This window comes from Poecilia reticulata, linkage group LG2, assembly GCF_000633615.1.
Source record: "Poecilia reticulata strain Guanapo linkage group LG2, Guppy_female_1.0+MT, whole genome shotgun sequence".
NCBI classification, from domain to species: domain Eukaryota; kingdom Metazoa; phylum Chordata; class Actinopteri; order Cyprinodontiformes; family Poeciliidae; genus Poecilia; species Poecilia reticulata.
Window position 1 is genome coordinate 27,751,769 of NC_024332.1, and position 27,511 is coordinate 27,779,279.

At 38.1% G+C, this 27,511-nt stretch overlaps 2 protein-coding genes across 2 annotated transcripts in view; one reads left to right on the forward strand and one right to left on the reverse strand.

Moving 5' to 3' along the window:
- Positions 1-14,713, reverse strand: part of abhd13 (abhydrolase domain containing 13) — a 26,997-nt gene extending 12,284 nt beyond the window's left edge. The window contains exon 1 of the mRNA XM_008401448.1: positions 14,633-14,713. The gene's annotated coding sequence lies outside the window, so the exon portion shown is untranslated. The remainder of the gene's footprint in view (positions 1-14,632) is intronic.
- A 588-nt stretch (positions 14,714-15,301) lies between these two features.
- Positions 15,302-27,511, forward strand: part of nalf1b (NALCN channel auxiliary factor 1b) — a 118,599-nt gene continuing 106,389 nt past the window's right edge. The window contains exon 1 of the mRNA XM_008401408.2: positions 15,302-16,052. Within this exon, the coding sequence (XP_008399630.1) occupies positions 15,315-16,052 (738 nt within the window). The 5' untranslated portion in view covers positions 15,302-15,314. The remainder of the gene's footprint in view (positions 16,053-27,511) is intronic.

Genomic DNA, 27,511 nt, shown 5'->3' on the forward strand with positions numbered 1-27,511 from the left:
TATATATATATAGCTATTAATATTCCCACAATAGTTCAGAACATAAACCACAAACTAGGAAAGGTTACACAACTTTTATTAACAAAACACATAATGTACAAGTTGGACAGCAAGTGCATCAAAAATCAGATTCATAATAAGTAGCACACATACTCACTATTTTAGTACTTGGTATTACACAAGCGAGCTTCATTTCCTCATGCTTAGATGCAGGTAAATTAGATACATAATCATACATCGGAAGTGTAAAGTATTAATAAAATAAACAAGTTACATGTTTTAAAGTGAATCTCCTACAAAGGTAAGTTTAGGTAGGATACATACCTCTAGTAATTAGTAATCCAACTTTGATGTTTTAGTGGTTATAGAAATCAGTATTGGTAGGAACTGAAAAGTGCAATTACCTCACATTTGCACTTAAGTGCAGCAATTGAGATAATATGTGTTTTCCACCACTTACTAACCACCACCTATCATTAGATTCAATCTTAACCTCAGTTACCGTACCATGCTTAGTTTGTCGACTTGCATGGAGCTCTTCATCTTGGGAAGAAAACTACAAACGTCCACCTTTACAATGCACATTCTCCATTTACCAGAGGCACAGCCATAAACTAACACTATAGCAGAAGTTCAATATGAACTGCTGTCATTGGACTATTTGTGAAACCACGTGCAAAGACTCTCAGAGTACTGAAGCCGTATTCTTTGAAAAATGCTGTCACATTTAAGGAAAGTCAAAGGTACAAAACAATGAGGTTGATATTAGGGCACAACGGTTCACAAAGGAAATCCCTATCCACTCAAAGAATAAATTCACTCAATTTAGAGGAGGCTTAGTCACTTTGTGAAGGTCAGTTAGACAATGTGTGGTTATTTGAGTTGCTTTGGAAGATCTCTTCTGACACTGCTGATTCCAGAGGACATGTAGAGTCTGGTCTCCAGTAGAAACGGAAGGGTTGTGGTCCGGATTAAAGGTTACTGTTTCATCCGGTGAGGACTGAAAGGTCATCTTTCATTTCTCATTTAATAAGTAGATGTGTTTGTGCTGAGGAGTGTGGGTTCCAAGGTCTGGGTGTGTTGGTATACAGTCCATGTACTGAAACTGAAGATGGGCTGAAAAGCCAAATCTCTTGTACAATTAAAGATGCAAATTTAATGAAAGATAAATTTGTGTGTATTTTCAGTGTGAACCAGAGGGAAGGAACTCATAAAACTAGTAGAAAGATGTCATGATTTGTCAGTGTGTCAGCAAATCATGCTGACACACATGACTTGCTTGAAAAGCACATATGGTGGCTATCTATCTACTTGCATATTTTAGTCACTCCAGCCTTATCAAATAGAAATTAACTTAATTATCTTAATAATATCTTCAGTTTCCATCAGATTGTTAAGAAGCCACTCTCCAGTGGGTAATATTTCTTCATAAGATGTGAACGACTTCCTTTTTTGTAGTTAATTTACTAAAAGATAAATAATTAAAGATGGGACACTCTACTGAACACCTCAAGCGACTATTTTGTATTAACCAATTTTAGAATTAGGTTTTGAAGCACTGTTCAGAAAAACCGAGCTCTACAAGAGAGAGATGGATATAATACAAATCTCTTGTAGAGATGAGATGAGAAGCATAGTGACAAGTTTGTTTAACACTGAAGGGCAGAAATGTGTAAAATGTCTTCTTGTTTTTATGGTGAGCTTAAGACCCAATTTAAGTTTGAAAAGTTTTTATTATACAAGAATCAGGTCCAAGGACAGTCGACTTTAGGTTATCCAACTGTACAAAACTGGAATATTACCTGAAGATGAATGTGGAGAGATAGGAAAGGAAAAGGGGAAAAAAAAACATGTACTTGTGTAGAAGAGCTTTATGAGGGCAAAAGGAAAGTCACTGCCATTTACCTTTCCTTTACACACTTAGTAAAATGGTTTTAAGATACATAAAAAATTTCACTGGACTATTTAAAAAGCTTTTAATCTTAGATGGATGAAGAATGTAAGGAAATGCCTTTAAAAAAATCATCCAAATATTTAAAAATTTATTGGCTCATGTTCATGAGATGCAGTGAACTTTGCTTGCAGGGTTGTTATAATACTAAAATTTCAAACTCAATATCGATGCCAACAACCATATTTATTTGATACTGTTGACACATATTCTGAAAAAAAAATCTTTATTTCTAGTTAAAAACAAAAAAAATGTGATTATGTACAATGTGAAGAAATGCGTAAAACCAACAAATGGGAGGCAATTCAGCCCATGTTTGAAAAATATAGAATTTAAAAGTGTCAATTCTGTATCTTAAAGATTAATAAACAAGATAGAACTTTGAATAAATTGTGTTATCCTTTTTGGAAGGGTATACTTTTGATTCAGTTGTGCAATTATTTAATTTAATTTTATTATAATTGCTTATCTTTAGCAGGCCACTGAGTGATTCCATTTGCCTGTCAATTTGACATTGACACCACTAACTTTTAATATTGAGGGACAAATGAAATATTACTCTATAATAAAATAGATTTCAAAACAAAAATGGTTTTGGTGCATGCAAAACATATTTTTAAATGGTGGGTTGCGGCAGGTTCCTGCTTTTTCTGGTCTAATTGTCAACTTCTGTTTGGCTTCACTATAACCTGTGATATTATGAGTTACATTAACCTCCAATGCCTTTATGACTAAACTAAGACGTAATGGAAGGGGTGCTGTGGTTTGTTTTATTGCTTCGCTTTAGAAGCAGATAAAGCCATCACTTGATTAACAGAGCATGTTTAGGACGGAGCACTACATGGTCAAAATGGAGAGCTGTGGAGAGCAGACCAAAAGAGCACCATCCTCAGGGTGTCCTTGTCTGTGAGGCTAATATTTAGACAGTTGGCATTAGCTTATGTCATGTGGGAGGTTAACTTCTTCACTGCTTCAGATCCAGGAGCTTTATCGATTTTTTTAAGTTGCTCTCAAATATCCGTGTCACTTAGTGTTAGCGCAAGTAGCATGTGGCATCTGACGTTTTCTTTTTTTTTTTCTTCGTTGCCAGAGAGGGAAAGTGCCTCCAAAATGGTTGGGTTTAAATATTCTAGACTTCAGTGATATCCAGGGATAAGCAAGAAATGTTATGTAGTCAGAGATCCACCTTCCTTTATCTTCTAGCCTTTCCTTCTGTAGTAAAACAGAACAACAACTCTGGCTCTGCCAACCTTTCGGTTTATCGCAGTCTCCTCCCCTCATCTTTTTATCTTTCTCTACAATGTTCCTCTGTCCTGCTCACAAACCCACTCCACTCACACAATCGCAGGTACTTACTACCAAGCACCAGACCTCTTCCTCCCTCCCCCCCACGTGGCCCACACAATGAGAACTTAATGAAAAGGTACTTTACGCAGGCAGCTTTGCACTGGGGAGACACCTTTAACTGCCACAGGTAATGGCAGGAATTAACAGAGAGCAGCTCGTTCCAGGTCTTCGTGCATGCGTGTGTGCGTGAACATGTGCTTCCCGATGACTGTTTGCGATGCTTGCTTAAGTGAGTCATTGAGATTTTGTCCTATATTGCGTGTGCATGTGCTAGTTCACCACCCAGCAATATACAGCAGCAGTTCATCTGGTTGATTTATCTCACCCAGGCCACTGTGCTCTGGATCCTATCTTGATTACAGTGCATCACTGCAGCCAAAGCCATGGCCCCCCTGTGACCCCATAAATTAGCCCCACTCTGTGATGGGGCCTCTCAAAGTCAGATGATACCAATCCATTTGAGATGATTGATTTAACTACAGACATAACTTCAGCATATCATTTATGCTACCCGGAGTTCGGCCTTCAAATCGAAACTCACAGTGGTGCGATGCATTATAGCTCGGTTGAGAACAAGGGCCGCCAGTGAGAATGGATGTCGTCCCATAAATCACTGTTAACGGGAGATTTTGATGGTTATGGAAATTGTTCACACCTTGACAGAAAAAGGTAGCCGAGCGTACTTGTCTCTTTCTTATTTTCCTATCAGGCTGAAACCGTCATATGGAGGTAAAACACGGCGACGTTCTTCAATCCTAGTTTTATGCTGAGGCACAGTAGACAGAGACGGCACAGAATTTATCACTTTTGACCTTTTGCTGAACTTTACTCTGTCTATGGTAGAAATTTGCAGTCTTGCAAGGAGGAAAGAAGGAAGGGGACATGTCCAAGTGAGGAAAGGGAATGGTCTTCAGATTGACAGCAAAGTTGCGACTAAATGTGTGAGGAAGAGAGAGCGTCCCTGACATCAAAAGCTTATTTCAAAGATCACATTTGCAGAACCGCAAATGGGCAGATAATGCAATTTACAGTGACACTACCCTTACATTTAACCCTGTCGTAATGCCATTTGGAGTGGAGAGGGAGAGAAAGATATGTAATTGTTGCTAATTGAGTAATTCCTAAGATTTTGCATCGCCCAGAGAAACACAGATGCTGTGAGCAGAAGAAGAGAGTGCAACAACCAGGGGTTGGGTGGTGGAGGGGGTTCGATTTGCACGTGGCTCGTAGACTGCAGAGTGTGTCTGCAAAGTCATCTGAGGTCAGTCAGTCACTATGATGAGAGAGATGACGCAGAGCAATGGCTCAGGACAGAAAATCACCATGCAAGTCTGGACTTTAGATAATAAATAACTCTAAGCTTTGTTTACTAACAGACGAACCGCATGGAAGGCTAGATTATATACTGCAATGGAGACTACATTCTGGTTCTGATCTTAAAGCATGTAACCACTCCCCATTGGTACTGGAATCTCAGATGTAAAGACAAACAATACCAGGGGTGTCACACTAGAGCATTCAAGCGGTCGATTCCTGCATATTTTGGACATGTTCCTGTTCTAAAACACCTCAATCTGAAGGTTGAATTAACTTCATAGAACACAGTCAAGTTCTGCATGCGGGACGACAGTGCTTAAGGACTGATTTTGGATACTGAAGATGAAACCACAAAGAGATGGCTCCAACAAATTAGTGAACCACAATGTGTTTGATCAAGCAACGCCGTATTAAATATAACTGGTTTCTAAGTTGATCAATTTAGAGTTTTGTTTTATGTCCTATGCTGTAAATTGTGACAAATGCATTGACATAAGCAGCAAGAAAGAATAATTTCAGTGAATTAAAACAGATGTACCCCATGGCCAAGTTTTTGTCTCATTTCCTTTCAGCTTATAGATATGATAAACTGTTAAAGATCCTCCTGGGAATGGGTGTCACCATTTAGTTGTAGCTATAAACACTGTGAAGCAGGGATTATATTGTTTTATATTTTGTTTCTCTATCTAATAAATAATAAAATGTAAAAAGAAAAAAAAGATTTGACATTTTTGTGTCTTGTGCAGTTATGCAGGTATATGATGATGACCAGTGGTGGAGAAAGTACTCAAAAAATGTACTTAAGTAAAAGTACAAATACACAGTCAAAAATGTACTTAAGTAAAAGTCAAAGTACCACATTAACATTTTACTTAAGTAAAAGTAAAAAAGTCCTGGCTTTTAAAAATACTTAAGTATTAAAAGTAAAAGTACTCGCTGAATGCATTACCTAATCGCTAATATCATAAAGTGTGCCGATCGCATTTAATTTTAATACATCAGAAATGTGCCATTTTAATTAACACTACCACAGATTAAACATGTTCTTATTGTGTTTATTCTCTGTAACAGTTTAGTCTTAGATATGTGATTCTATGAATCATAATTTCAGGGATGGAAACATTTTGTCTCCTGTCCTAACATAGCATGAACTTCATTAGTCACATTTATTTAGAAAGAAATCTAACTGAAAGGGGATGTAAAGAAGGTGCGGGCGGGGTGGAGGACATGCAACCAAGGAGCCATGTAGCAGAGTTGTAGTCAAGACCACCGAACCCGAGACCAAGACCAGCGCCCCGCGCTAAATGACACAATAACATTAAGTTTACCTATCAAAATTGGTTTTCAGATTGATCTGAAAGATCCACATTCCCATAAAAACACTTAGATATTAAATACTTAGAGCTGAAATATATTTAACCAGTATCAATTAAAACTCACTTCATTCTGTTTTGCTTTCATCGCTGTGCTACAATCCGCAGAGGTCTCCTGCTATCCCTAGAAAAATAACGCCCTGGGCGGTTGCCCATATTGCATATGTCAGAAACCACAACTGAAACATCGCAATTAACGGTAAATAACGTTCAACTATGAACACTGTCCAACGTTCAACTTTTACTTATTCAGCGATGAAATGAATGTCTACCGCACACTGTGTACCGCAGTGTACACAAGAACAAAGAACGGCTCTCAGTGAGGCTTCAGTCCTTAGGACTTAGTAAAGATCCGTCCAGAAGAATCGGATCGTTCCTGAATGTCATATCACTTATTGCAGACTTTGGTCACAGCGTTGTCCCATAAATGCGACACCTCAGTCAACACCTCCACACAATAATTCAGCGCATGAGTGACAACTTTTTTTCATCAGATGCAACATGTGTCTCAGTACAGCTAGCTTTGCTAGCACAGATCTTACCTTTCTTTAAGCTTTCCTTCCAAGTGACGCTAAAAGTTGGACGAAGTCCCCACCGTCTGTGAAAGCGAAGCGCTGCTGATTTTACATGTCGCCATATCAATTTATGCAGCGCTATTATATTATAGACAAACATCTCCTCCCGCTCAGAGGAAACCACTGCGCATGTCTGGAGCTCCGAGTGCGAGTAAAGGGGGAGCCGATGGGTGACAACAGACACTAAGTCACGTTATTGCTCGGATTTTACGGCGCCACCTTAAGTCCCTGAAYKTCACATTTTAACGGAAGAAAAGAGCAACGCGACTTGGATGTAACGAGTAACGCGACAGTTTTGTAGAAATGTAGTGAAGTAGAAAGTACAGATACTTACTGTAAAATGTAGTGGAGTAAAAGTAGAAAGTCCCCATTATTAAATCTACTTAAGTAAAGTACAGATACACGAAAACTACTTAAGTACAGTAACGAAGTACTTCCCACCACTGAGATGACCYTGATCACATCCATTGCAACACATCTGCTGTATTTGGAGTCTGTCGTAGCATATTTTGATGTCATGTCTCATATTGAATGTAAACACAACTGTGTCAATTTGTATTGTAATAAATATAAAACTCTGGAATAGGCACCAGCTTCAAGAATTAACAAACACCACAATTAGCAAAGTGTTCAGTTGCAACAGATGTGAAAATAATAAATAAAATGAAAGTGGATTTTGCTTTCTAACTGTAACAACACACCAGCAAGTATCTCATTTTTTGAAATTATCCAATTATATGTTTGAACACATGAATTTCTTTCAGACTGCAAATACCTTGACGTCGTGATTGATGAAACACTCTTTTTTTTATTTTCATATTTACCAACTGTTAAACCAAAATCAAGGGTTGATTTCTTTTTAAGAGCAGAACTTGCTTTTTTGCTGTCAGTGCCAGAAAACTCCTCACTGCTGCCAGTTTCCTTCCTGTGCTTCTGCCAGCTGTCTGACACTGTTGGATACAGTGTCTTGAGTTTCATAACAGTACGTAAATCTCCAACACATCAGTGCAGGTTGTATATTTTGGCCAGCTGGACATTTTTATCCATACACAGATATTTCCGTTACAGACGTTTTATGTCGGAACTTTGGCTAATCAGAGTTTTGCATTTTCTGCCCCCTTATTCTAGAACGTTCTACAGCAAGACCACAAACTCTGAAATCTGTCTGAGATTTTAAGCACCTTTTAAAGACCCTCAGATAACGGAGACTTGTTGTTGCTTTTAGTGGTTTTGGTATCCGTTGTCTTATTTGTGTTGCATTATTTTTGTTTTAGCGTTATTTGTGTAAACAGGTTCCACTTGAAAATGAGATTAATTGTGGTCTCAGTGAGGCTAACCTGTACAAATAAAGATTTACAGTAGTCAGATGCTCTTATTTATTTTGTTTGTGATTTTATGGCAAAAATCAGTGTGTTAATTATCTGGGTAAATGGTGTCACATGATAAGACATAATCAGTGGTTGATAAATAGAAACTTTAACTCAATGGCAATTGGGAATTGTAAAAAGCTACTTTTCTGGCCTTCCACACTTCTAACCAAGACTGTTGAAATCCGATTTTCTAAGACAGGTAACGACCTGTCTTAGAGCTCCACAAACTATGTTTCCTTTTCAAAATGTTTTAATTACAGAAATGTAGGAAGAAAATGGAAAAAAAGACAGAATAAGACAAAACCTTGTCAGTGGCGAAGTGGTTGCAGTTGTCGTCTCAGAGAGGCAAGGGTTCAAATCTGGACTTTTTGAAATGTCAATGTTGTTTCCTTTCTCTTTGCATTGTAGCTGTGATGGGCTACAAATTGCTCACTTTCCAAAAATCATCCTAACATATGCTAGGTAGCTACATGATTATTGAGCGTTTGACTCCTGAAAGATTAAAGGTGAAATAATTTCTGCTCTAGAAACTCATAATGCTATTCATATTCCATGTTATCCAGGATTTAACTCCACTTCTGTTTCTTCAAAGGCTGAAATATGCTTTTTTATGGTACTTTTTTTTGTTGGATCCAGGGGACAACATCTCTCTTTCATCAGACTGCTTTTTTCTGACAGCACAGATTAGTGAGAGGGAAATGCATTTAGAGATGTCAGGCTCATTATCTGCTGCTCACACTGAGGCTTAGCCGTGCTTTTGCAACAATAAATGGTTCATCCAAGGTCTTCTATGTTTTTTTTTTTCTCCAACGCATTCAGCTAATAAAAAATTATGTACACTCACAGCACACAATGAATATTGAATTCAAACGATTCCAGCAGGTCTGTGGAGGTGAGGAGGACCAGCTAGTTTGATTTTAGTCAAGTTAATCTGTATTAAATCTCAACAGAAAAAGCGAGCAGGTGAGAATTCATTCGGAAACGGAGAACAAAAGAGGTACACCGGGTCCAGCTTGAGTTGCTGTTGACAGGCTTGGTGACATAAACAATTTGGGAGGGCCTGAGCTTTCTCAGCTGGAGTGTAGAGCCTGAGTATTAGCCCTGCAGCTCATGTAAACTCTGCCTTCTGTTGTTTACTCTCAGGCTGACAAAGAGTTTAGGATGTTTTCTAAAATGTGTACAGATGCCAAACAAATCTGCTTTGCTTCATTGTGAAAGCTTCTGTGAATGGCAAAAATGTTCTTTAAGGTGTTCCTTGTTGTTAAATTATGTTTGCCTGAGTTAAAGGATGCTAAACGTATTATAGCTATCGTCATGTCATTTTATTTCTGCACATGTATTTAAGTATAAACTTAAGGTAACTTAGCAAAATAAAGGAAGCCTGGTAAAGAATGATTTGAAATTTCGCCCAAAGGTAAAGTGTTTTCATGTCGTATGTCTATGATATGAACAGATAACAGCATCACATAACACATGCCGTCAAAAAGGGGCTGATATGAGTATGAAACAGGTTGTAAAGTTAAACAATCCCAGATGGGTGCTACCTTCTATGCAGTAAAAAATATGGTACATTTCAATTCAAACAAACTTTGCAAAAAAAAATAAAAATAAAATAACCTTTGCAGTCTGCCGTGACATATACAAAAACATAATGGAGAAATGGTAACATGAACAGCAATGTGGAGTAACGCAGAAATAGTTTCTGATGGTACTTTATTTTGCCCGATCTCAAAGAATTACAAAATGATTATAGAATAATAATCTAATCAAAAATCTGAAAGTGAGGAGTAGGTAGGAGTAGGTAAAAACAAGATAAATAAATAAAATAAAGGGATCGACTTAGTAGTTTTACAAGGAGGAACAGGAGATTTTTGTGTGGGGATCATTCTGCAGGAAAACTAATACATGTTTCTACTATTCCCCTCTCACATTTGGATTACAGTGGCAATTCATAGAGTACAGAGCAGGAGATCCATCAAGACCTGCATAGATTCCTGATCTTCACCAATTCAGATTACACAAATTGAAGTCTTTGAACCAAACTCTATTTGTCATTTTAGGCTCACATGATCAGAATAATTAAATCATTATATAAGACCAATATTCTTCAGTGGGTCTTAGTAGTTTAATCTATTATTAAACTTAAAATATTAATAATAAACTCATAGTGTTGAAAGATGTTTCCGTACAAAGTACTTTCGACCTGGTCTTTGTATTCTGTAGGTTTCATTATACAGCTTATAAGTGTGTAAGCTGTATCACCTTTCTGACAGGTATTTTCTTTGAAGCTGCAGTCTGGATGAATACAGATATCCAGAAAGAAGAGTGGGAATATGTGATAAGCCAGGAATTCAATATCTTGATGGGAACGGAAATATGTGATGATGAGCCACTGAAAGATTCTAGAGCTTTTTTTATTATTATTATTATTTTAATGGCAATTCGGTGTGCTAATTGATCAGAGAGAGTAAAACCCCCTCGTCTGCGGAGAGGCAGCACAAAAGGGAGCGGGGAGGTTCATGCGCAAAATTGCATCTAAATCTCGACTGAAATTCGACATGAGCCAAATTCTAGACGGCTCAAAAAGGAGAAGAATCAGCTGGAGGCAGTAATATAAGGAAGAACAAACATCCACATATTTGGACGAAACTAGAGAACCAGGAGAGGAGCAAGTGAGGAACATTGGATCCATCTTGGATCGCTGTTGACAGCATGGTGACATGTTCAGCTTTAAGTGACAAGACCTGATTAAAAAAAAAATACTTGCGTGATCAAGAGGGATTTAGTCTCACATGATGATTAAAATAATTAAATCAGCATAAAACCAATATTCTTCAGTGGATCTTATTTCAGACTTTCATTGCCAGTTTGCAACATCCAAGGCAGGGCAATGAGCCTGGGCTGAGGGTGTGTGTCTCTTCCAGCCAATCAGAGAGTGATGTGGCTGTGTTTTTTTTTTTTTTTTCTCCCTCTTCGATGCCAGACTGATGAAGGCCAAACAAGGAGAGAGAGAGAGCGAGAGAGAGARAGAGAGAGAGAGAGAGAGAGAGAGAGAGAGAGAGAGAGAGAGAGAGAGRRARARAGAAAGATGACCTGAAGATTTTAATTAGAAGAGAAAAAAACAGTCAAATCAGGGTCAAGGAGATTTGAGAAGGAATGTTTCAGATGGCGGCTGTAGGAAAGGAATGGGCAACGTTGAGAAAACGTAATGAATTGTAAGGGTTGTTCAATTAGTCAAATTTATGTTCTATTTCTGATTTTGGCTCCAAACAACCAAAAAATGGGCTAAACATCAGAAAAGTATAATCATAAAAATGTGTTGAAAGTCAAAAAAACCCCACTGAGAACAATGATAATTATTAATTTATTTACTACTCTATTTATTTACTTATAGCTGTACAGCATGTGACAAATATAAGGTTAGGGAAGAATTAGAAGAAAAAAATGACATTGATTTTCATTTTTCATGACAATTTTAGTAGGTAGGTGAATAATTTGCAAAGTGAACATGTCGAGACTAAGATGATTTTTCCCTTTTCTTGCTCTATTTCTGTGTGAAACTACTGGGTCCAGGCTCGCAGCCACCTCTACACTTTTCCCCCAAGCTGGAAAACCTTTGGGAATGTAGTAAAAATGAAAGAAAGAAAAGATCAAAGTGTTTAAAAGTCTCAAAGAAATGCAAATGTCTTTTTTGCTGAAGCATCAGTACTGTATCTGTTTCAATTTATGTTTGAATTGTAAAATCAAGACAGATTGTGTATGTTTTATTGTTTAAACTACATCAAAAAAATATCTAAGTGGGTATTAAAAACACTCAAGCTGTTTATTTGATCATTTCTGATTTCTGACATAATCCATGTCTGACTCACAAAGGTGCTTATTTTTCTTTTTTCTTTCTTTTCTTTTTTTTAATACAAATCACACAATTCTGTAAAAACAAATGCAAACATTGCTTACAAAAAAGGATAGTGAACTGTGCAAATGATCGTTTTATGTAACAATTGGTGTAGCACTACAGTGACACAAGATAATCAATTCTACACATGCCGCATCAGAGAGAACACACACATTGCATGGATAGTGGATGAGTCATGTCTGCCAGCCCCTACTGTTCTTGTGATGGCTCGAGATTTAAGGGCTCGCTATCTGCATTCATCTCACAGATGCAACCCCCCCCCCAACGCCACCCCTTCCTCCACCCCTTTCCATCTCTCTGCTCTCTCTCTTTCTTGCTGTTGCACAACTTGTGTTTCCCTCACACACACATAACAGGTAGAAAACACTGAACGAGGGCGTGTACGTGWGAAGCTGACAACTCTCCATATGTTGTGCGCGGCTGCCACTGTCAGGATCTGATATAAGTCAAAAGATATGGAAATTATTTTATGATAATCCAGTCTATCTCTGTATTTCCCAACAGAGAATGGTGAGACAAATCCACCGATCCACACATCTGAATACCAGCACAGACACAAAAAAGTCACATTCAGGGTCAAATACAAAGTATTCGCTGTGCAACCGTGCAGTTAAAGGAAAAAATAGACAATTTATGTCAAAGTAGGACATCAATTCCTATGAGGCATAATCACAGCATTCTGCAGTGACATAATATGTGCGAGAAAGAGTACTGAATGAGCATCGGAGCTTTCTTAGCAGTGACACAACAACGCTGTCCAAAGCAGCATCTTTATTTTCACTTCTGAACACTAGAGGTAAACATCCACAAGCACAAAACATCAATCAAGCTGAACCTCTGTGTAACATCTTGGCTGCGGACATGATCTCTTTCAGCAACTTTAGCTGGTTTGAACATAATACAACGCAAGCTGCTGCCTTGAAGCAAAAACATTTCAGGTTCAAATCCTTGCTGTCGTATTTGTGCATGGAGTTTGCATTTCCTCGATGAGCATGCGTTGTTTTCCCCGACTACTCCTTCTCTTCATTGTTTTGGTTGTACAGTCCAAAGACCCACATGGTTGGCTAAATCTTCTCTATATTGTAAATGTCTTTAGACAACTCTTGTTTATCGATGTTGCCCTTGATGGAGTGGTCATGGTGTGTCACTGAAGGAAGACAACCCCCCCCCCCAAACCTCTCTCCTTTATGTACAGATTCTCAGGGAAATAACATATGTAGCTGGATAAAATATTGCAAAATACAATAAAAATCCAGCTGCATTTTTTAGAGACAGCAGGGTTAACTCCACAGTAGTAGGTGAGATATCAGTGGTGCTGGAAGTTTGTCAAGTACAGCTATTATTTTTTAATAAGTTTGTGAGTCATATTTGGCTAAACCAAGATTCTTTGGAGTGGTGTTGGACCCCACCAGATGGCTCCCAAGCAAGCTGGAGGACTCAGGAATCAGTTTTTTTTTTTGAAAGTATGGAAGTTTATAGTGAATAAAATAAATTGAAGAATGGAAAAGCATTGATATCCAAAACTTATTCTCTGTCCTGTTTTACAAGAGTTGTAACCATCCGTTCACCTGTTCATCACACAATAGAGCTGCCTCCAACAACTTTTGTTATCATCTGATATTTATGTTGTCTACTCAGATCAGCTCAGTGACATGAAGCAAAACTCTTTTCTCAAACTTGCAATCAAGAACTGACAGCGATCAGTTGTATAAAAAAATAAGACGCATACTGCTATAACACCTCGTAAAGGCACTGCCACATTTTCCTTAACCTTTTTCTCATTCTCTCTTTGTCTGGCCTCACTAACTGTGAAAAGCTCACACAGAAGCTTACATATGGATTCTGTGCTTCTTTTTACTCTTCTCCCAGACAACAGGACCTTGATTTTCAAAAAAAAAATGGCAATTTGACTTTTCACTGAAAAGAGGTTTTTGGACCTTTGAGCCAAATTCCAGTCCGTTCTCTCATTTGCCCCAGGCAGGGTGCTTCTGATGTCGTCTTTTGAATTGCGTAACACAACTCCAAATGACAATTTGCAACAAATGAAGCCTTTGTCCTGGATATATATCTGTGTTGTAACTCCTGAAGCTCTTAATGGTAGTCCTCCTTATTATATTGGCCATAACACAGAACTTTGAGCCTTTTTTAGTAGTATGAATAATACGCATTTATCAAAAATAAACAAATACATTCTTTGAAATTCTCCCCTCTGGTTTTAATTAGTCTTCTAGATGAAATTTGCCTCTTGATTTAAATTAAAATACTTGTCAATAATTCTGTTAGTTATTAACTAAAGTCGAAAGTTTAAATAAAAAAAAGTAAAACAAAATAATTTGAGCACATTTCTCTACAGTTGTAAATTCATATTTCAAAAAAATAAAATTAAATAATAAGTGTGCACATTATAAAGGACTCTTTGGCCAGGTAGCAGGTAATCTGGAGGGTTGGGCACCACCTCTATTTACCCCCCACCCACCCACCCTCCCTCCTTGCCCTCCCACTTATCTGATATGTTTCCAAGGCCAATATATTGACACCCAGAGTCTGACATATACTTTTCAAGTCAAGGACGAAATGTTTTTTCCCCAAAGTACCTGATGTCCCAGTGTGTCTGGATGTGTCAAAAGTAATCTTTTAACTACAGTGTTATGAATGGATTTGCGTGCACCCTGCACTAAAGAGCAATTTCTCGTCATAAGTGTGTGCTAGTTCTTGCCATGTCAAAACATTGAAATACCAATCTAAATATCACAGCGTGTTGCCAAAAAAACAGCGTTTACCACCTTTCAGTGTCTGCGGTCTCTCCCCCAGCCTCTGCGTTTGTGTGGTGCGCATACAGGTAATAAGCTGCTCCGCCACTGCGCAACGATGGAGCTATCACCACGATGGAGATGACGCAAACAGACTCAGCTCTCCGAAAAAGTGTTTCAAGACGAACATGGCGGCAACTTAACCGAGGTCCAAGATGACAGTGGCCACAGGGAGAACCGATTCGAGGCTTTCCGAGGAACCCATCTACCTGCGTCGAGGGGGCTGCTGGCTCCCCTTTAAGTGAATCTGCGAATCGAGCGGTGGCAGACGCGCAGCATCAGCACCGAGAGGCTCGCAACAGCTGGTCTCCCTTGCGCGCCCCCCTGACAAGCGAACAAGCCCGGAGAGGGGACGTCAGGGAAGAGGTGGGGGTATGCGGTCAAAAAGGACGCCGTTCCCCCCCGGAGAGCCATGGAGAACCGGGATGCGGCAGCGCGAAGCTTAATCTGTGCGGGCACGCTAATTGGTTCGGAATAGCACCGACTTGCTGCGGGGCGCGATAGCAGGAGCGCCCTGGACCGGCGGAGGCTCCGAACCCCCCTCCTACCGCTGCAGAGGAGAACCAACCGGAGCCCGTCGCCCGACAAGTCAATGAGTATTGTGGCAGAGGAGCCCCCGCGGTGGAGTCGGCCCAGGGCAGCACTCTCCTAAAATATGACCAGGGGTGTTTGGATGCGTCGGCAGCATAACGAATGCTTAAAATACTGGTCTGCACCCCGAGAGAACGAGAAGCCATTCACGGAGCCGGAGCGGGCCCAGAGATGGCGACAGTCGCTGGCCTCTCTGCTCTTCATCACCGTCCTGCTCTCTGATCACCTGTGGTTCTGCGCCGAGGCCAAGCTGACGCGGACCCGCGACAAGCGGTCGGACGAGGGGCACGCTATCTCGGACGCGGGCGAGAAGAAGCCAAACTCCCCCCAATCACACCACGTCCCAAAATCACCCGACCCCCGCCGCCTCGCCAGAGAGCAAGATGTTATTTTTATAGGGAATTCTACCAAACCTCTGTGGCGGATGGACACCTGTCACCCGGACAGCGTGTCCAGAGACTGCTTCACTTTCACGGACGCTCTGACAGTGTGCCTGGGCCTCTCTGGCGAAGAAGAAGAAGAGGGGACACAGTCGGCGTACGTGAATCTGAGCGATTTGTACCTTTCTTTTTGTAATTCCTACTCACTTTTGGATTTGTTTTACGGGTTTACGAGTCCGGACGTTTTGAATTGCTCCCTGGATACGGCCATGGGGGTGGATCTGCTGGGGTGCGCGGAGTGTGTCCGGGCTTATCAGCGTCTGGATCGGCAGGCGGAGGAGAACTACAGGGAGTTTGAGCTGCTGGTTCAGAAGTACGAAACGGACGCGTACTCAGTCAGGACGTGCATGGATGAGTGCAAGGTAGGACGCACGCACACCCCGCACGTGCACTTAAGAAGAAAAATGGGGTAGGGAGGTCACGGTCGTCATGGTAACCGCTTGGCATATTTGTCATGTGTGCATTAATGCTCAAACGTTCAAGGTACCTATAGGTCACAGACTGCATGGCTGCAGCACATTCTGCACATACTGGAAGATACTGGAGGAAGTATAAGCATCTAAGGTTGCAAATTTCTTTTATGTATTTATTTAAATGTTTCGGTTTATATTATAGGATTATTTATATGTATATTTATTTATTATCACTGGTGGCCGTCTGTGTAGCATACATTGCAGCTAATGTCTGGCATATGGACTCAGATTCAGTCACATTTCAACCAGATAAGCAGAGAGAGAGAGACAGGGGCACACTTTTAATATTTCTAATGGCACTTCTGTGATTTCTGCATCTAATCCAGGATTTGCACTTCCCCTAGTTTACCTGTTGTTCCAGCAGCAGCAGCAGCAGCACAGTCATCGCAGTCACACACCATGCTTGCTTTTGCAATTAACAGCACACATCAGACGATAAAGATGGATCCCACATTTTGTGTCACGTTTGATGTTTGAGCTCAGTCTGCCTGCTGTCGAGGAGAAACGAGGTGGATCAGCTGAATAACAGTTGAGACTATTTTTGTTTGTTTTGAGCTGGAGGATTGCAGAGACTTGCCTTTATTTTATCAGTCCTGTTGTAACTGTCCATGGTGCTGAAACAAAATGCTGCAAAGGGGTTTCAGAAGGAAAAGTCTTTATTTCAAACCGTGGATATATTAAGGCTATAGCAGGCAGTTTAACAGCAAGGTAGATAATAACACTAATGTATGTAACAATGTGTAACGTACTGAGCTAACTTTAGAAGAGTTCTCCATAAGATGTCACGTGTTTTCATTTTTGTTTAATTACCCAGGACCGGATTCACTGCCTTGCAAAAAATATTCTCCAAATCGAACATATTCTCTATTTGTCAACCATTTTGACACCTTAGAACCTCAAATTTCAGTCTGTTTTATTGATGTCTTATAACAAAACAACACAAACTGGCACTCAACAGTTTTTTTTTGTAGAGAAATCTGAATGCATTTCATTTCCAGATAGGAAATCTCACAACAAACACAACATGATTCGACCCAGAAKTTTGACTGGACCTACACTCTCACACACAAACTAGCTTTGATTTAAATCATTTCATTCTAGGTCTGCATCTTTAGAGTCACAGTCCTGTTGAGCCTGTTGAATACCATTCTCATTGCTCTAGCAGCCTCAATCAGGTTGCCTTCTATTATTGCTCCATATTTAACTTTTTCAGTCTTCCCACCTGCTTTGAACTGCTCCCCTGTCCCTGCTAACGGCAGCCATTCTACATGATGCATGCCCATGTTTCATGGTGAGGGTATGGTGTACAAGGGGATGTGGAGTTTCAATTTTCTGCCACACATGCAATCATATTGACATATTGACTCATCTGACCTACATCCATGGGTTTGCTGTGTCTTCTCTCACTTTTGGCAAACTGCAAACATCATTTTATGGCTTGTGTACAACAGTGACTTTCTTATTGCCACTCTTTATGGAGAGCACAGCTTATAATGATCCTGTCAACAGATTATTTTGCCTTAGTTGTGGATCTCTGCAGAATTTAAAATGGATAGCTTTGCTTCTGATCTGATTACTGCTCTAGTTTGTGCTAGTTTAGATGTAAATCTATGACTTGGAAAGTTTGCAGTTTTAACATATTATTCCATTTTAGGACAGTGAATGGGCCAGTGATCTGTGACTTGGGTTTTTGTCTTATAACCCAACTCCTGCTTCAAACTTCTTCACCACTTTATGAGTGACCTGTTTGCTGTGTTTCTTAATCTTTGTGATGCTGTTTGTTCATTAATATTATCTAACAAAACTCTGTGCCATTTCACAGAACCGCTAGATATAATTACTCAGCTGGAATGTATTTATTAGATTATGTGTGTTTTGAAGGCAATCGGTTGTATTTTATTTAGGGGTATCAAAGTAAAGTGGGCTCATTACAAGAGCAGGTCACTAATTTCTATGTGTCATTTTCGTTTCACCCAGCAAGAATGCTGCATTTGCTTTTGGTCGCATAAAATCCAGGTGTTTAGTAGTTATGTGATCAAATGGGTAAAAGTGTTAAGCCTATAAATATTTTTCAATAATCACCGCATGTCTAGAGGGCATCTTTAATACATACGTTTTGCAATAACTGGTATATAAAGAATTCAAATGAAGTTAAGTTTTCTGGTAGAGCTAAAAAGCCACCCGGCCTAACAGTGCAACATAACGATGTGCATCATTAGACTGCATTAAGTGCTTAGATAGGCTTACAGTTATATGCTATGTTGTAGTGTGTATGCCCATTTCATATATTGAACAGTTCAGGTTGGAGAGAAATTCAGCTAAGGAACAACTTTGCAGTTTGTTGCAAAAAGCTTAAACGATTTAAAACTTTTTTTTTTTTAGTTCAAATGGAAAGTCTGTCTGACTCTGAATGTTGACAATCTGAGTTAGATATGTTTTAACAAATAAATCAGATCACTACCGAAGAGTTTTCTTAGCTTATTTTGAACCATAGCATGTGAACATGCTTGTTTTCTCATGTGTACATGCAGTTTTAAATGCAAATTATTTCCATTAGTCTATATTCTACCATATCTGTAAATACAAATTTGCATTATGTCATCTAATAAGCAGTCTGCTTTTGCACTGCAGCTTTTGCTAACGCAGTAAGACGCTTGCTGAGCTACATTAGCCCTTTAGCCCCTTTATTTCAGTCTGAATTGTTAATCTGTTTCAGTGTACATGTGACCTTTGAGTCTGACTCCCCAGGCCTGCAGGCCTCCTCCAGAAGCTACTGCTGCTTCAAAGACCATTCTGTTGGACAATACAAAGACACAAGGCAGCTTGAAGGAGCAGTTATGGGTTTTCACTCTCATATCCTCTGTAGCTTTCTTCTAAAACCTTCTCCCCGTGGAAAATACGTTATTCGCATATGAAACATTGCTGAGATGTTTGTAATACCTAAAGGAAATTAAAGAGCAGCAGATACATTTGTATGCTGCATTCACATATTGTCACTATATGATGCAAGAGGTGATGCAATATGAAGTTTTTTTAGCAACATAAAGTGACTGAAAAAGCAATAGGGTGAAGAAGAAGTTTTATGTTCCGGCAACACTAGCATTTGTGTTTAACAACAGTGCTCAGAAGCCTATTTGATGTATGAAAAGGTGCAGCTTGAAATGCAGCATTTGGGACCAAGAGAGGGATGTGCATAAAATATTTGTTTCAGATAAACTTTTCTACATTTTATCCTTTTACAATCTTGAACTCTAATTTGCAACATGCTATGTAAGGGACAAAATGAACAGGCTGAAGAATGTGATCTGGTCAGTTGAGGTTAAAATGCAACTTTTTGGTTTACATACAATGTGTGTGGTAGACAAATAACATTGTACATGACCCAGTGACATAATTCCCACTGTGGTGGCAGCATCATTTTATGATGCTTTTTATTTTTTTGGCTGGGACAGTGATGGTTTTTTTTATTATTTTTCAAAAGAAACATGAAAAATTGTAAATAATTTTTCTTCCATTTTACCATTATTATACTTTGTGTTGACTCATACATTAAATGCCATTAAAGCACAATGTAAAGTTTGTGAATTTAACGGAGAGAACTGTGAAAAAGTCGAAATTGCTTTAATATTGCACTTTATTATTACAGTAACATTTCAAGGAATAAAACATTTTTCTCATTGATGATGAGATTTGTTTAGTTAAAACAGTTTTAAAATTGGTTTGAGTTTTAATTTGCAAACATGAAACACTGACAAGGCTGCTTCTTAATTACAAACCTATTAGAAAAGCAATGACTACTCTTTTTATGTCTAATGCTTTCCTAATTCTTACTATTGGAAACTTTTTAATTGCCATTTTGTTATTTAATATCTTAACGAGAGAAGCTTGAATTGTCATTTTTTTATCTGCTACCTTCAGAAGATCAAAAATACCTGTAGAAAATAAATCTTCTGAGTGTTTGAAAGGTTCTGCTTCAATGCGATCTGCTTCAGTACATCTTAATTGACTTTTAGGAGATGAACCAATAAAATTTAGTGGATAATTGTGAAGTGGGAAAGATAGTACACATGATGTAGATATTGAACATTTTTAAAAGTGTGTTATGCATTTCTGTTCAGTCCATCTTGATTGAATACTCTGTAGGACTTCTTTTTACTGCGGCTAAATATTCAAGTGTTCTGGATAGGTCTTTCCTCAAATTCTCAATTAGATTAAGGCCTATACTTTGACTGGTCCATTTTAACACATATATGTCCTTTAAGCTAAACTAGTCTGTTGCATCTCTGGTGATGTGTTTAGGGTTGTTGTCCTAGTGGAAGGTTAACCTCCCCCATAATCTCAATTAGTTTGTTGCCTCTAACTCGTTTTCTTCCTGGATTTATCTGTGTTTAATTAATCAACCCAGATAAACTCTGACCAACTTGACTGACCTTGCAGACACAATTTTCACCACTTAAAGCCATTTACGTGTTGGCAAAAAATAAATTTTTGTCTCATTTGATCACAGCACCTTTGTTTTAAATATTTGTTGTGCACTTCTAGTGACTTTCCTTCAACAAAAGGTTGCATGACTAATAATCGTCCTGTTGAATTTTTCTTCCACCTGAGCAGTAGATCTTTGCAGCTGATCCAAAGTGACTGTAGGCTTCTTGAAATGATAAAAAAACATTTATTTTTCAGTTTACTCATTGATGCAAATTGTAGTAGCCTTTCTACCGTTGCAGTTGTGCTATAATCTTTTAGATAGTTCATTTTGTAGTTTCTCAATGGGATATGGAGACCTAATATCTGTTCTAAAAATAGTTCAGCTCATGGATATAAATAAAAAAAGTTAATAATTTCCAGGGATGTTTATACTTTGGCAAGAGTGTTCATGTGATTAAACTCATCCACGTGAACAATTTCAACTCTCATGGTGGTGACTGCAAATCTTTCAGTTCTAAATCTTGTTCTGTAATTAAGTCAAAGCAGAACAAGAAAGTATGCACAAATACACATAAAAATAATAGAATAATGACAGTTTGTATTGGAAAGTAAATCTCTACGTTCGTTGAAAAAGATGAAATGTCTTGACTAATATTTATGAAGTTGCAGTTCCAGCTTTGAGCCCCCTCCGCATTTATCCTTGATGACACTTTTGATCCTTGCAACTGATCCAAGGTTTTATACTTTTGTGAATATGAACAACCGAGTCTCTGAAAGTAGGAATAAAGCTAGAAATTTTGCATTAATAGCTGTGAGAGAAAGATAGCATACTGGAGAGTGTGTCTTAAGAATAAGCTTTGAAGTAATTAGTCTGATGCTCAGGGGACCACAAGCCATTTAGAAAGTTGAGATGGAAGAATGACTGCTTGGAATTTTAGAAAGACTGGTGGTGATTGAACCTGGGAAATTAGTATCTGAAAAAAAGGGGAAAACTGAAACACATATTATAACCACCATTTTATTTACAACGTAGCAAAAAATGTAGCAATACTAAAAGGATTTAAAGGCAAATGACCTTATAAAACCACTAAAATCTCCCAGGGCCCATAGTATCTTTTCAAGATCCTTCACAAGTCAAGAGTGATAACTTGAAGTGTGCACAAACTTTGCTGTCTATTTGTCCGCTGACAGGTTCCTTGCGGCTGTTTGTTGAGTCGCTTCCTCCTGAGGCTGCTGGCTTCTCTTTCTGCAGTAGGAACCCCGAGGTCACGGACATCCAACCAGTGACAAGCTTTGAAGTGTGCAGCACACACAGATCGTCTTCATATTACTGCTGGCCAGACAGCCTGTCATCTGTGCCACATTGCATGGCCCCTGGAGCCTTCAGCACATGTGCACGAAAGCGTTTCCCATTGTCTTACAAAAGTATTCATTCTTCTTGGATTATGTTTCAGTTTTTGTGACATTCCAAACACCAGCTTTATACCTATACAGGACAATGCATGAAGTGSAAGGTATAGGCTTTAAATGTTTTCAAATTTCTTTTGCGAATAAAAATCTGAAAAGTGTGGCATTGTGTTTGGCCCTTTTTAACTTTGTCACTAGAGCGCCACAATATGTCAAATTGCAGCTGCAATAGCAACGTGTGCGACAATTGCAAAGAACGACTTGGATACAAAATTTGTTGGGATGCTGTAATTAAGAGTCGATCCAAAGACTATTATCAAATCTGACTTGTTAAAAGGAGTTCAGCTGCGATGATGTCCACACTTGATGAATATTTTTAGTGAGACTTAAGCTAACAACAATTGGTTGGATCATTTTGATGAAAGAAAAGACTCAGGAGAAAGTGGGTTAATCAAATTTGTATAGTCATTACAATATTTATTTATTTATTTTATTTAAAACATTATGAATGTTAATATTACACCTAGTTCACACACTGCAGATTTCTTTTAACAGTAATAGGATGAAGTATAAACTTATTTATCTCTGCCCTATTACACGACTCACTTTAAAAGCCCCAATTTTAAAGCTACTTACTGTATTTATAGTCAGGTTTTAGCTTCTTTGTTGCAAAATAGCAACAGAAAAACAAATTCAAAAAATCAAAATAGCAAAAATGGTTGTTTTTTCATCATTTTTTGTTCTATATAAGTGTTTTTCATCTCAATTATTTTTAAGTATAGTTGAATTATTTAAACTCATATTATATATGAGTTTAAATAATTCTCATATATTTAAACTTATATATTTATAAGTTTAAATATATAAGTTTTTAGTAAAAATTCTATATTTTTACTATTACATAATTTTATTCCTGAAAGTGAAAGACACATACTTCTCAAAGTAGTCTCGACATTTCATTTTTAAATTCACCCTCAAATTATTTCCCCACTCTCTTTCTGAAAACAGTTCCTGTATTTTTGTGAAAGTGCATTTTACTAGCTTTGAAAAAAATAAACTAAATACTCTTTTAAAATAACGTCAGGGACTGAAGTTGTATTGTTTTTGATTTTAAAAAGAGTTCATTTGTCTTGTCTGTAGTCTTATCTGAATATAACACTGCTGCTATATTCAGCAGCGTTTTTCTGAATTCAGTGGTAGTCACCTTATTAGTAAGTGGAGTTGATGTGCTTTTGGGTGTAGTCTAGTGAATTATGTCCTCAAGGTTGTTGCAGTTTTTCTTTTCCGGCTTTGCACATATGGGACTTTTGCCGTTCTTTTTAGCCAAATAGCTCAATCTTAGTCACACTGAATACATACGTGAGCATGATTTCTTTAGTTTTTCTCCGAATCTTAATTGGAGGTGTGTTTGAACTTTGGCTGGGCCATTCCAAGATTTGACTTTGCTTAGATCTAAGCAGTTCTACTGCACCTCCAGCCACTACATGTGGTCAAAAAGTCACATTTTGGCTTAATATCATAGCAGTACCTTCTTCTACATGCTTGTGATGTTCCAATAAAGTCCAGTTAATCTGTAGCGATCACAATTTTTCACATGAGTTGTGTATATCTGATGTTTTGTCAGAGTATAGGCTTTTGTTTTTCTTGTCTAAATTCCTGACCTTACTTAGTCCTGAGCTTACTTTAAACTTCTCCACAGTGAGATCCCTGATCAGTCTGCTGTGTTTCTTGACCTTTGTCAATAGAACAGCTGGATTTCTACCTACTCTTGTCTTTTTCACACCTTTTAAATTTCTTTTTGATATTTAATACATGAAAAATAGATTCATTTTGATCTCTCTTTATTCCGGTTTGTCCATTGAGTTTGAAGTGCATTAACATAAAATCTTCCTAATGTATCTTTACATGTGCAGGAACATCACACACACACACACACACACACAAGCATGCGAGCGCACACACATGCGCACRCACACACACAAAGATCCCCTTACACAGTGTTTCCTGCAGGTCCAGACCTGAATGTCCCTTCCGGTGTAATTTAATTTGCACTCCCATAATTCTCTGCTTCTCTGGTGGCTGTGTCTCCAGGGCTCCGTCTCAACATGTTGATCTCCTTCTTCCCTCCATCACTGAGTGTTCCTCTCTTGCTTTCACATCCTCTCCCATCAGTGTCAGCTTGGAGAAACCACATCGCACTTACACACGCACACACACAAAGTATTTCTCTCTCTTCATTGTCCCCATCCATATGAGGAAGACGTTCCTTCCTTCAAGGCTTACGGTTCGTCTTTCCCGCTGCCTTTCTAGAATCGTGGGTGTCGAGCCTTTTCTTCTGCTGGAGTAATTGATAATGATCTAAGTTAAAGTTCTTTCCTTCCCATCAACTGCAGGCTTGTCCAGAAAGATTTCTCTGTGTACACTTATAAAATAATGTTCAAATCCTCAGTGAATTAAAGAAACTTTCACCATTTGCACACCAGTATTTGTCTGAATGCTTATTTAACTTAGCTGTGTGGGATTACGTGTTAACTTCACACTGTACAGCTGAGGCTGTTGCTTATTCTGGTCTGTGGTCGTTATGCTTTGACAAAGCAGCAACAACACCTGATGGCACTGTGAAATTTGGAGATCAGTTTCAACAAATGCAAAGGTTAAAAAGAAAAGCAAAGGTCACCTCAGAGTCTATATGCATGCAAGTGTATCTAAAAAACTGTTCAGGTTTTTGATGAAGAGGAGACTTTTAATACCTTTAAGGTTTATCAAGGTAGAATATGTCCTGATGTTAGATTTCAGTAGAGGAAACTGGATAGAAATGAAAATCAATCTGCATTATCTATATATTCTAAATAATCAATGTACGGCGATTCAAAAGTGCCGCAAATTATTACATAAATAAATCATCAAAGGGTTTGTTGTACTTTTCATTAGTTATTTAAAAAACACATTTCAAAAGTGAATTTCAAAAATAATTTACAGCATGTATGACTTATTAAACATGTCATTAAAATACCGATTTTGTTTATAAAAAAAATTATTATTATTATTATTATTATTATTATTATTATTATTATTATTATCCCTGGCAGTTAAGTTCAATGCAATTTTTGAACTTTACAAATTTGTTTTTACATTTTTCTGACATAAGGTATAAACTTTGTTGGAGCGTCTCAACCAGAATCCTGACTTGACTCTCTGGAGGAAGCTAAATATTAAGTTGATGGCAAGGAAGACATCAAAGACTTGTATCTCATCACCAAGAATAAATCATTAAAGTACCAAAGTAAACATGCAAAAATCTGACAAAAATTACAAGATTATATTCACTGCTGTAATTCTGCTAAAGATTTCATCACTCATTATGGAGAAGGTTGTAGCAAACACACGTTATTTTTTCTGTTTTGCTTTGAGAGATGACAGTCTCTGACAAATTTCTAAAAATTCTTATGAAGTTTACGTTGCGAAGAGACACGGCGGGTCACGACCAAGTGTAGATAAAAGTTTCACTGTTCAACAATTCAAATTTAATTAAAATGCATTAAGCAATGTTGCATGTTGAAAACAGAGCAACTGTTGTTTTGTACAAAGGTGAAGCATTGATTGTTTTGCGCGGTTTTGACCCAAGCGAGTGCGCAGCTGTGAGTGCCTTCTGCAGTGAGTCTGAAACGGTCGTCCTGCACGATGCCGCCGCCAGCAGTCAGCGCAGAGGAGACCTGTTGCTCTCTGTGTCCACACTGCAAATGAGTCACGCATGCAAATCAGAGAAATGATATTGATCACCGCTTGCCAAGCGTACAATTCCATCTCCTGACTCACCACAGGGGCTTTTGTCTGAGTGAGATGGGTTTTATACCCAAACACAGGAATGGTTGTAACAAGCTACACGTTTGAAACTGGCAACATTCAACTGCAGCAGCCAAAGTTCAACCCAAAGTTCAACATTTTACATGAAAATGTCAAATTTTGCAAACAAACATGAAGATAGCACTATTTATACAGTTTATCTGGGTGTTAGTTACATGTTAAAGTCTTTCAATCAAATCCTCCATGATATTAGGAAGGAGTCTAGGTTAAAAAAAATATGAGTGTAGTTTACTTCTAATTGAGAAAATGTAAAAGACGTCAACATTTTTTATAATACGCACATGTATTACTGTTTTTGTTTGGTCAGTAGATTTGTTTACGTAATTTAAGGAAGGACCTATGCTTTCTTCAAACTGTAAAAATTAAACATAGTATGTGATTATCTTTTAAATTCCTTATATAATTTTTATTTCTTCAAAGAAATCCAACAAAGCAAAGGATAATAAAATAAGGAATTTTACTGTAATACTAGCTACATAGAGCCAATGTCAGTATAAATCATATTTAAAAAAATTAAATAAAATAGAAAATGTTTGAGCTGCTGTTGTTGCTAATTACAACTTTATGACTCTGTGCTTTCTTCTTCCCAAAGGCGTTTATAGAAATAATTATTTCTTTTGGAAAGAAGTAGAATGCTTCTTATTTCTACTTTTAGATTTTCAGATGCAACAGATTAGCAAGGCTCTGTGTCCCACCATTCAACAACTTCAAAAGCAAAGTGTCGTTTCTCATGTTTCTGTTTTCATCTCTTTCTTCCCTCATCTCTATGTGTTTGCAACAGTTACATGCTGTTATATGTAGGGAAACGTTGGTTCTGGGTCATTATTATTGCTCTGACAGGTCTTGTAACTGATTTAAAGCTGGACGTTTCCATGTCAGCAAATAAATAAATAAAAGAAGGATCCTCCTTTCTCCTGTGCTGCTCATTTTATGCAGACCGTAATGGATTTACCATACCTGGTTAAATGTTCCCTGCTGATTTTCTTATTCCAGTGAGCAATATGAAATTGTCACTGCAGCCTTTTTGAGGCGACAGATTTAAGCTCTAACTATAGTCAGAAGAGCAGAAGAAGAAAATATTAAAAAGAGAAGAATAAATCAATTTTTCAGCAGAACGGCAATGCGGTTTTTGTATCTGTGTTGCCCCTGAGTGATAAATTGTCCACACAAGAATATGTGATGTAATTCAGCATCAATTCTCCACTGCTATTGCCACAGCTTAAACTTTTGTACATTTAAAAAAAGCTGCTTCTGTATCCCATCATCACTAGTCGTTTTTGTATCGCTGTTGGTGAAGATTGCTTTAGAAAGTGGGAACAAAACCAAACCTTCCTTGAACGTTTTTGAACTGTTGAAGGCCTAGATCATTTCTCAACAAAAATGTGGGCCTATTTATAGAATTGCTTGTTTATTAATTAAAACATGCCTGCTAATTTATTTACTTCTCTCATACACTTTGTTCATCTCACACAATGCTGCTGCCACAGAATCAATGTAACTGTGACTCAATAAATATTTACTCACATCAGCATGCAGGATATTAGAAACTGAAAGCAAAGTTCACGGACTGCCCTACCTTTCATCAATTTGGTTTATGGCACTGCTAGAGATTTGAAATGTCCTTTCCAGCTAGTCAGTTTACCTATGTATAT